Source organism: Macaca thibetana, chromosome 15 (genome assembly GCF_024542745.1).
Source record: "Macaca thibetana thibetana isolate TM-01 chromosome 15, ASM2454274v1, whole genome shotgun sequence".
In the NCBI taxonomy this organism is placed as follows: domain Eukaryota; kingdom Metazoa; phylum Chordata; class Mammalia; order Primates; family Cercopithecidae; genus Macaca; species Macaca thibetana.
The window spans coordinates 53,470,056-53,482,221 of record NC_065592.1 but is presented as its reverse complement, the minus strand read 5'-3'; the positions used below and the strand labels follow the sequence as shown (position 1 = coordinate 53,482,221).

At 39.1% G+C, this 12,166-nt stretch overlaps 1 protein-coding gene across 2 annotated transcripts in view; it reads left to right on the top strand.

The window, feature by feature from the left end:
* TEK (TEK receptor tyrosine kinase) overlaps positions 1–8,466 on the top strand; it is a 122,245-nt gene extending 113,779 nt beyond the window's left edge. For both annotated transcript variants that reach the window (XM_050761979.1, XM_050761978.1), the window contains exons 22-23: positions 6,527–6,626; positions 7,463–8,466. In XM_050761979.1, the coding sequence (XP_050617936.1) occupies positions 6,527–6,626; positions 7,463–7,537 (175 nt within the window). In that variant the 3' untranslated portion in view covers positions 7,538–8,466. The remainder of the gene's footprint in view (positions 1–6,526; positions 6,627–7,462) is intronic.
* The last annotated feature ends 3,700 nt before the right edge of the window (positions 8,467–12,166 follow it).

Below are 12,166 nucleotides of genomic sequence, written 5' to 3'. Positions count from 1 at the left end.
CTTCCATAGGAAGGAACAGGCAGCAATCTTCGTTGTTCTGCAGCCTCCACTTGTGACACCCAGGCAGACAGGGTCTGGAGTGGACCTCTAGCCAACTCCAGCAGACCTTCAGCAGAGGGGCCTGACTGTCAGAAGGAAAACAAACAGAAAGGAAAAGGACCTCCACCCCAAAACCCCATCCGAAGATCATAGATAGATAAATCCACAAAAATGAGGGGAAACCAGGGCAAAAAGGCTGAAAATTCCACCCAGAATGCCTCTTCTCCTCCAAAGGATCACAACTCCTCACCAGCAAGGGAACAAAACTGAATAGAGAATGAGTTTGACAAATTGACAGAAGTAGGCTTTAGAAAGTGGGTAATAACAACCTCCTTCAAGCTAAAGGAACATATTCTAACCCAATGCAAGGAAGCTAAGAACGTTGATAAAAGGTTAGACAAATTGCAACTAGAATAACCAGTTTAGAGAAGAACATAAATGACCTGATGGAGCTAAAAAACACAGCATGAATACTTCGTGAAGCATACACAGTATCAGTAGCTGAATGGATCCAGTGGAAGAAAGGATATCAGATATTGAAGATAAACTTAAATAAAGCATGAAGACAAGATTAGAGAAAAAAATGAAAAGGAATGACCAAAGCCTCCAAGAAATATGGGACTATGTGAAAAGATCAAACCTATGTTTGATTGGTGTACCTGAAAGTGATGGGGAGAATGAAACCAAGTTGGAAAACACTCATCAGGATATTATCCAGGAGAACTTCTCCAACCTAGTAAGACTGATCAGCATTCAAATTGAGGAAATACAGAGAACACCACAAAGATACTCCTTGAGAAGAACAACCCCAAGACACATAATCGTCAGATTAATCAAGGTTGAAATGAAAGAAAACATGTTAAGTGCAGCCAGAGAAAGGTCAGGTTACCCACAAAGGGAAGCCCATCAGACTAACAGCAAATCTCTCTGTAGAAACCCTACAAGCCAGAAGAGAGTGGGGGCCAGTATTCAACATTCTTAGAAGAATTTTCAACCCAGAATTTCATATCCAGCCAAACTATGCTTCATAAGTGAAGGATTTTGTCACCACCAGGCCTGCCTTACAAAAGCTCCTGAAGGAAGCACTAACATGGAAAGGAAAACCTGGTACCAGCCGCTGCAAAAATATATCAAAATCTAAAGAGCATTGACACTACAAAGAAACTGCATCAACTAACAGGCAAAATAACCAGCTAGCATCATAATGACAGGATCAGACTCACACATAATAATATTAACCTTAAATGTAAATGGGCTGAATGCCCTAACTAAAAGACACAGACTGGGAAATAGGATAAAGAGTCAAGACCCATCAGTGTGCTGTATTCAGGAGACCCATCTCACATGCACACACACACACATAGGCTCAGAATAAAGGGATGGAGGAATATTTACCAAGCAAATGGAAAGCAAAAAAAGCAGGGGTTGCCCTCTGATAAAACAGATTTTAAACCAACAAAGATCAGAAGAGACAAAGAAGGCCATTACATAATGGTAAAGGGATCAATTCAACAGGAAGAGCTAACTATCCTAAATATATATGCACCCAATACAGGAGCACCCAGATTAATAAAGCAAGTTCTTTGAGACTTACCAAGAGACTTAGACTGCCACATAATAGTGGGAGACTTTAACTCCCCACTGTCAATATTAGACAGATTAACAAGGATATTCAGGACTTGAACTCAGCTCTGGAACAAGTGGACCTAATAGACATCTACAGAACTCTCTACCCCAAATCAACAGAATATGTGTTCTTCTCAGCACCTCATTGCAGTTACTCTAAAATTGACCACATAATTGGAAGTTAGACATTCCTCAGCAAATCCAAAAGAACAGAAATCATAAGAGTCTCTCTGACCACAGAGCAATCAAATTAGAATTTAGGATTAAGAAACTCACTCAAAACTGCACAATTACAACCTGCTCCTGAATGACTACTGGGTAAATAATGAAATGAAGGCAGAAATAAAGATGTTCTCTGAAACCAGTGAGAACAAAGACAAAACGTACCAGAATCTCTGGGACACATTTAAAGCAGTGTGTAGAGGGACATTTATAGCACTAAATGCCCACAAGAGAAAGCAGGAAGGACCTAAAATCGACACCCTAACATCACAATTAAAAGAACTAGAGAAGCAACAGCAAACAAATTCAAAAGCTAGCAGAAGACAAGAAATAACTAAGATCAGAGCAGCAGTGAAGGAGATAGACACACAAAATGTCCTTCAAAAACATCAATGAATCCAGGAGCTGGTTTTTTGAAAAGATCAACAAAATAGACTGCTAGCCAGACTAATAAAGAAGAAAAGGGAGAAGAATCAAATAGATGCAATAAAAAATGGTAAAGGAGATATCACCACTGATCCCACAGAAATACAAACTACCATCAGAGAATACTATAAACACCTCTATGCAAATAAACTAGAAGAAATGGATAAATTCCTGGACACATACACTCTCCTATGTCTAAACCAGGAAGAAGTCAAATCCCTGAATAGACCAATAAAAATTCTGAAATTGAGGCAGTAATTAATAGCTTACCAACCAAAAAGTGTCCAGGACCAGATGGATTCACAGCCGAATTCTACCAGAGGTACAAAGAGGAGCTGGTATCATCCCTTCTGAAACTATTCCAAACAATAGAAAAAGAGGGATCTTTCCTAACTCTTTTTATGAGGTCAGCATCATCCTGATACCAAAACCTGGCAGAGACACAACAAAAAAGAAATTTCAGACCAATATCCCTGATGAACATTGATGCGAAAATCCTCAATAAAATATTGGCAAACCAAATCCAGCAGCACATCAAAAAGCTTATCCATCATGATGAAGTCGGCTTCATCCTTGGGATGGAAGGCTGGTTCAACAGACGTGAATCAATAAACATAATCCATCATCTAAACAGAACCAATGACAAAAACCACATGATTATCTCAATAGATGCAAAAAAAGCCTTCAAGGAAATTCAACACCCCCTCAGGCTAAAAACTCTCAGTAAACTAGGTATTGATGGAACGTATCTCAAAATAATGAGCTATTTATGACAAACCCACAGCCAATATCATACTGAATGGGAAAAAGCTAGAAGCATTCCCTTTGAAAACTGGCTTAAGACAAGGATGCCTTCCCTTACCACTCCTATTCAATCAACATAGTATTGGAAGTTCTGGACAGGGCAATCAGGCAAGAGAAAGATATAAGGTTATTCAAATAGGAAGAGAGGAAGTCAAATTGTCTCTGTTTGCAGATGACGTGACTGTGATTTAGAAAACCCCATCGTCTCAGCCCAAAATCTCTTTAAGCTGATAAGCAACTTCAGCAAAGTCTCAGGATACAAAATCAATGTGCAAAAATCACAAGCATTCCTATACACCAATAACAGACAAACAGACAAATCATGGGTGAACTCCCATTCACAACTGCTACAAAGAGAATAAAATACCTAGGCATACAACTTACAAGGGATGTGAAGGACCTCTTCAAGGAGAACTACAAACCACTGCTCTAGGAAATAAGAGGACACAAACAAATGGAAAAACATTCCAAGCTCATGGATAAGAAAGAATCAATATTGTGAAAATGGCCATACTGCCCAAAGTCATTTATAGATTCAGTGCTATCCTCATCAAGCTATCATTGACTTTCTTCACAGAATTAGATAAAACTACTTTAAATTTCATGTGGAACCAAAAAAGAGCCTGCATAGCCAAGATGAGCCTAAGCAAAAAGAACAAAACTGAAGGCATCACGCTACCTGACTTCAAACTATACTAGAAGGCTACAATAACCAAAACAGCATGGTACCAGTACCAAAACAGAGATACCAAAGGAATAGGACAGAGGCCTCAGGAATAACACCACACATCTACAACCATCTGATCTTTGACAAACCTGACACAAACAATGGGGAAAGGATTCCCTATTTAATAAATGGTGTTGGGAAAATTGGCTAGCCATATGCAGAAAACTGAAACTCGACCTCTTCCTTACATCTTATACAAAAATTAACTCAAGATGGATTAAAGACTTAAATGTAAGATCTGAAACCATAAAAACCCTAGAAGAAAACCTAGACAATACCATTCAGGACATAGGCACAGGCAAAAGACTTCATGACTAAAACACCAAAAGCCAAAATTAACAAATGGGATCTAATTAAACTAAAAAGCTTCTGCACAGCAAAAGAAACGATCATCAGAGTGAACAGGCAACCTACAGAATGGGAGAAAATGTTTGCAATCTATCCTTCTGACAAAGGGCTAATATCCAGAACCCACAAAGAACTTCAACAAATTTACAAGAAAAAAACAACCCCATCAAAAAGTGGGCAAAGGATATGGACAGACACTTCTCAAAAGAAGACATTTATGCAGCCAACATATGAAGAAAAGATCATCATCACTGGTCATTAGAGAAATGCAAATCAAAACCACAATGAGATACCATCTCACACCAGTTAGAGTGGCGATCATTAAAAAGTCAGGAAACAACAGATGCTGGAGAGGATGTGTATAAATAGAAACGCTTTTACACTGTTGGTGGGAGTGTAAATTAGTTCAATCATTGTGGAAGACAGTGTGGCAATTCCTTAGGGATCTAGAACCAGAAATACCATTTGCCCCAGCAATCCCATTACTGGGTATATACCCAAAGGATTATAAATCATTCTACTATAAAGACACATGCACACATAGGTTTATTGTGGCACTGTTCAATGATAGACTGGATAAAGAAAATGTGGTACATATATACCATGGAATACTATGCAGCCATAAGAAAGGATGAGTTCATGTCCTTTTCAGGGGCATGGATGAAGCTAGAAACTAACGTAAGAAAAGAAAACCAAACTCCACATGTTTTCACTCATAAGTGGGAATTGAACAGCGAGAACACATGGATACAGGGAAGGAAACATCACACACCAGGGCCTGTCGGCAGGTTGGGGGATAGGATAGCATTAGGAGAAATACCTAATGTAGATGACAGGTTGATGGGTGCAGCAAATCACCATGGCACTTGTATACGGATGTAACAAACCTGCACATTCTCCACATGTATCTCAGAACTTATAATAAAAAAAAAAATTTTTTAAAGATACATTTTCTTGCCTAGAACCTTGCTTCTGCTAAGATTACTTTCAAAAGTAAGATTTATTCCAAGGGGAAATATAATGACCTGTAGTGATACCACCATTCCCAGAACTATCCATGGTAGAAGCTAACTGGCATGTTTGAAGACTGAAAGGCTCTAGGTTGAACAAATAATTTATTGTCTAAATGGGGCTACTTCTAAGAGTGAAGGAGGGTGTTAATATCACTGGAATAAGAAGCATACATACCATCCTGGAAAAACCTGGACATAGTTGGACCATCACTAGACAGTCCCTTAAATTCTACCTTTTGAGATTCACTTCATAAGGGGTGAGAAGATTTTTTAGTCTTTAAGAAACTTATGTTAAAGTATAAGCTGTTCTGGGATCTGTGACACCCTAAACCAATGGTTGATAGCCTTCTATGCACATAGGGTTCCCCGGAGTCATTTGTTCAACATGTGGGCAGGTTCCAGAAATCTGTATTTTAATCACACAAGGAGTTCTGAGCACAATTGAGAAAACACTGTCTTAAGTCAGTGTTTCCCAAACTATGTTCACATGTTGTGCAAGATATAAATACATGATACAAGGGGAAAGGAGTTCTGTGGTCAATTAAGTTGGAAACTTCGTGTTAAACCTGTTGTCTTAGTCATTTCCGACTGCTGTAACAAAATAGTATTTCTCACAGTTCTGAAAGCTGGGAAATCCAAGATCAAAGCATTGGCAGATTTGGTGGCCGTGAACCATTTTCTGGTTCATAGATGGCCATCTTTCTGCTGTGTCCTCATGTGGTACAAGGAGCAAAAGAGCTCTTTCAGGCCTTTTCTGTAAGGGCACGAATCCATTCATGAGGGTTCTACCCTCATGGCCTAATCACCTTCCAAACTACCTACCTTCAAACACCATCACATGGTTTCAACACATGATTTTTGGGTAGCATGAACATTGAGTCCATAACACCTGGTTAAACAGGCTTTGTTTTTAATGACAGTGCTTCTAAAAGTCCTCCCTCTTAAAGGGGGATACAATGGGTGGCATTTTACAAGTTTGAGCATGGGCCTTTTAAGAGACACTAACATTTTGAAAGATGCAGCATTCCAAGGGAAATGCTGCTATAGACACATACCCAGTTCTTTCTAGATGATTGTAATAGCTGAGACCAAGATCCTGCAGAAACAGTACCCAGGGTAGGAACTAAATCTATAGGGAGATGAAATGGGACTTGCTTAGGGAGGTGGGAGGCCTAGTAGAAACTTCCCAGGTGCTGTACTTTTGTCTTCTGCTGGTTAAGCTTTATAACCATGCATTGGTTGGCTTCATTCTCTTTTCCTGCCATGCCCAGGACTGAAGCACAGTTATAGAATTAACCCTTTAATTCTTTTGCTTTCGAAGGTTTGATCTAATGAGACAATGCTGGCGGGAGAAGCCTTACGAGAGGCCGTCATTTGCCCAGATATTGGTGTCCTTAAACAGAATGTTAGAGGAACGAAAGGTGAGTATTAAAGTCAGGCAGGAGATCTTTAACTGGAATTCCTGATGTGCCCAGGGTGGTTCACAAAAAACACTGAAACAATTGAAGAAGTTCTTCTTGACATGGCCCTAAGTATTATAGAAACAAAGGATATCCCCTTACCCCCGCAACTTGGAAAAAGTTACAATTTTGGGGGGAAATAAGATTTCTATACAGGATATAGTCATGTACACAATGGAATAACATACAGAATTAGCCTATTAGAGCTAGAAGGAATTTTAGTCATATAGCCTGACCTTTTAATTTTATAGATGAAGAAATAGGCTCAGAAGTGGGTGATTGACTGAGGACACAGCAAGTATACAACAGAGCTTGACCTGCAGGTTACTATGAGGAGGGTCAGGAATTCTGTAAAAATTTCTGGAAGTTAGTTGGCTATACTGATCTGGGAATCAAAAGAAAAGTAAATGTAGTTTAAAGAAATAGTCAAAACCCAAGTGGTAATTCAACTAGAGATGCAGGTGAGAGCACACAGAGAGATGTGAAGATGAGATTCAGACAGGGGAAGGAACCCGAGAGAAGCTGAACACATTAGGAGGTACCAGTAAGACACTGTGAGAAAGGCAAGCTCAGAAACTGAGGATACAGTATGAAATCTTACTTGCAGAAGGCAAGGGGATGCATTTTAGGAAGAAAGTCATCAAATACAACAGAGGGACTGAGGACAGAAAGTATCCCCCAAGTGCTTAGTATTTTGAGTTGAAACAAACTAAGAAAACCAAGGTACTGCTGTAACTGCCGCTGGCAGAGGTGGAATCAAAGCAGCCTATGTCTCTGAACCATTCTCATTCTTCCAGACCTACGTGAATACCACGCTTTATGAGAAGTTTACTTATGCAGGAATTGACTGTTCTGCTGAAGAAGCGGCCTAGGACAGAACATCTGTATGCCCTCTGTTTCCCTTTCACTGGCATGGGAGACCCTTGACACCTGCCGAGAAAGCATGCCTCTGCCACGAGATGTGATATAGAAGTGTACATATGTGCTGTACACCTGGGACCTTCACCACTATAGATCCCATGCATGGATCTGTATAGTATGCTCTGACTCTAATAGGACTGTATATACTGTTTTGAGTAAGAATGTGCTGAAATCAGAATGCCTGTTTGTGGTTTCATATGCAATAATATATTTTTTTAAAAATGTGGACTTCACAGGAAGGCGTGAGTAAAATTAGTATAATGCATAACTCATTATTGTCCTAGATATTTTGATATTTACCTTTATATTGAATGCTATTAAATGTTTTGCTGTGTCAAAGTAAAATATTGTTAATAAACCTAACAATGACCCTGATAGCACAGGTTAAGTGAGAGAAATATATGAATTCTAACAAGACATAGGTTAATATTTAAGAGACTGAAAAATCTCAGATTCCTCTCTCTCAATTTTATCCCTCGCCTGTAGCAGCCAGTCCCATTTCGTTTAGTCATGTGACAACTGTCTTGTGTTTCCACAGCCTGCAAGTCAGTCCAGAATGCTAACATCTAAAAATAGACTTAAATCTCATTCCTTACAAGCCTAAGAATATTTAGAGAAGTATACATAAGTTTAAGATAATGGGATTTTTTTCTTTTCTTTTCTCTGGTAATATTGACTTGTATATTTTAAGAAATAACAGAAAGCCTGGGTGACATTTGGGAGACATGTGACATTTATATATTGAATTAATATCCCTATATGTATTGCACATTGTAAAAAGTTTTAGTTTTGATGAGTTGTGAGTTTACCTTGTATACTGTAGGCACACTTTGCACTGATATATCATGAGTGAATAAATGTCTTGCCTACTCACGTCTCATCCAGGAGTGTGTCTCATAGCTATTGCCACATGTCCTTATTATACTTTAAAGAAAAATGCTTTAAATTATCCATCCCTAGCACATAGAGTAGTTGGCGAGTATACTCCACTAGATACGGAATCTGAAACTCACCAGATTGAAAATTCTCCTAGAAGTATTCTACTGCCTAGTTCTTTTTCTTGCAACAGGAAGTACACCTTTGGGAGTGTTCCAGTGTGAACCAAGGGCTTAGAATTGGAATTCTTTTTAATTGTGTTACAATGTTAAATAGAGTCCTCAATGCCATCGATAGGTTCATGGAAACTGCAGTGCTATATAATGAAACCAATTTTACTATAGGGTAACTGATAGAAACAAGATGCTATCCCCATCAAGCCACCATTGACTTTCTTCACAGAATTGGAAAAAACTACTTTAAATTTTATATGGAACCAAAAAAGAGCCTGCATAGCCAAGACAATCCTAAGCAAAAAGAACAAAATTGGAGGTATCACCCTACCTGACTTCAAACTATACTACAAGGCTACAGTAACCAAAACAGCATGGTACTGGTACCAAAACAGATACATAGACCAATGGAACAGAACAGAGGCCTCAGGAATAACACCACACATCTACAACCATCTGATCTTTGAAAAATCTGACAAAAACAAGCAATGGGGAAAGGATTCCCTATTTAATGAATGGTGTTAGCAAAACTGGCTAGCCATATGCAGAAAAATGAAACTGGATCCCTTCCTTACACCTTATACAAAAATTAACTCAAGATGGATTAAAGACTTAAATGTAAAATCTAAAACATATTGTAGTTCTACATGCTGCACAAACTTTACATATTCTTATGTATTCAGAAATTACAACTAGGCAACTGAATTCATCCGGAACACTCTTTATTCCCAACAGCATATTCAAGCAAAGACACAGAGCAAAATAAAAGCTGCTCTTTATAACAGTACCTAAATGGAACTTAACTAAATGGAAACACGAAGGAAAAGCCACTGAAATATTGGTCCAGCATGTCATCGCCAAGAGAGCAGACTAAGAGATGCCAGCCTTTATCTTCCTACACACACAAAATAAATAAATAAATACAGACAACTATTCACATACCATAACAACCCAAAGGGACTGCAAAGACTCATTATAGGATCTGCAGCAATACAGTGGAGCACAATAATGGAGAATAACCACACAGAAAGGATTGTGATCAGCATACCTAATACACCAGGAGATGTCTAGGAACAAAAAAGGTGGAGGCCTTGGTATGAGCCACACAGCAGAACTACTGTGGTCACCAGTGACCTGCTTTGCAGAGGATACCAGCATCTCCTGTCACTGAGGTATCAGATAGCCATTCCCACTGGAGAACCCTAGAAAATGAAATGTACATCCCTAACAACCCCTACCCCCAGAAGTGGCTGCTGTTGAGCCACTTTAAGAAAGGAGCTACCATTTCTTCTAATCCTGTACATACCTCAATCTTTGAGCTGCAGCCACTTCATAAGAGCCCTCAAGCTCCAGTCTCAGGCTCTGTGGCTACACTGGGCCCACCCATGTCTCGGACACTGGAGCGACTGCCATAGTGAGCTAGTTTGTACTGTGGGCCCTAGAGTCCATACTCTGCATACCAGTTCAGTCGCATGGATAACTAGGCTCCATCCTAACCCTAGAGCCATGCTAACTCTGTGTACACCTGTGTTTCCATTCTTGGTTCCCTGGCTACATCACAAGCATTTGTAGCTCAAAACTACTACCAACATGACAGACAGGGCGCCTGTGCCTCAAGCCACCAGCTCAGCCACCATAGAGAACCAGGCCTTGCTCTGACTCTGGAACTTCTCTGTGTGTGTCTGTGCTCCCATTCTTGGCTCTACCAGCTGATCCAGCAGCATCTGTGGCTTGCATACTGTTACCGTAGGAGGGTTGCTTGTGCCCCAGGCACCAATGCCATTAACCCCCAGATCTCATAGCGACAGGCCCTCCAAATGTTCTCATGCTTCAGGCCTCAGCTCCATGGCTGTTTCACAGGTACCACTCAAATACTGGTATTGTCACTATGGCAAGACAGCCCACTGACCAGACCCAGTGCCAAGACATACCCTCTCAGCTATAACTTCCCTAGTGGGAGAAAAGAGATCAGGAGGATCTCCTCAGCCATTGTCTCTAAGACCCCAACAACCCTTGCTGGCACTGTGGACATCCACAGTGTTGACCACTGAGGAGCCTTGCCACCTTTGTCAACACCAACCTCTGCAGACATAGCTGGTGCCAGAACTACTGCAGCTCAGTCAGCAAATGGTCTTATATTCCATGGAGAGGAAGGTCTTTCCACAGCAAAACTAGCCCATGAGTTTTGCAAAAGGTGACTCCACCAAATGCACAGGTATCAACATAAGCAACAAGAAACATAAAAAAGAAAAAGACAACACCACCAAGACAGCACAATAATCTAGTAGCTAACCCCAAAGACATATACAAACTGTCTGATAAAGAATTCAAAAGAATTGTTTTAAGAAAGCTCAGCAAACTTCAAGAGTATTCAGAGAAATGATTCAATAAAATCATGGAAAAAGTAAACAATCAAAATGAGAAGTTTAACATTGAAATTATATTTAAAAACCCCAACATTCTGGAGCCAAAAAATAAGTGAAATGAAAAATGCAATAGACAACGTCAACAACAGAATTGATCCAACAGAAGAATCTGTGAATTCAAATATGTGATTTGAAAATATGTAGTCATGGGGTTGGGGGGAAGGATGAAAAATAATGAAGAACACCTATGGAATTTGTGAGACAGCATCAGAAGAGCACATGTTTGAGTTATAAGAGTTCAAGAAGGAGAAGAGACAGAAAGGGGTAAGAAAGCTTATTTAAAGAAATAAATAGCATAACACTTTCCAAATCTGAGGAAAGATAAATATTTAGGTACAGGAAGGTCAAAAGTCTCCAAACAGATTTAATCCAAATAATATTACAGCAAGGTATATTATAATCAAACTGTCAAAAAGCAAACAGGATCATGAAAGCAGCAAAGAAAAAGAAGATAAACATATATAACAGAGTTCCAATAAGGCTAGCAGCCAGTTTCTTAGCAGAAATGTTACATGCCAGGAGAGAGAGGAATGATATAGTCAAAGTTCTGAAGAGAAAATAACGTCAACCAAGAATTCTGTATCTGGTAAGGCTGTCCTTCAGAAATGAAGAAATAAAGACTTTCCCAGACAAAAGTTGAGAGATTTCATTACCACTACATCTGACTTATAGGAAATGCTAAAGGGAGTTCAAGCTGAGTGAAAAGGATGCTAATTTAATAGCATGAAAATATGAAAGTCATTGGTGAAAGCTATCACACAAATTCAGAATAATACTGTAATTGTGGTGTATAAATCACTATCTTTAGTATGAATATTAAAATGGAAAGCTATCACAAATAATAGCTACAATCATTTGTTAAGGGATATGCAATATAAAAAATATAAATTGTGACATCAAAAAATGTTGGGGGGGGTGGAAGAAAAGTGTAGTTACTTTAGTCAATTAAAATTAAGTTGTTATCAGCTTAGTCTACTATAACTGTAAGATATTTTATATAAGCCTCCTGGTAACCACTAGCAAAAATCTACACAAGATACACAAAAGATAAAGAAGTAAGAAATCAAAGCACATACCACTAGAGAAAATCATCTTAAGGAAAAAT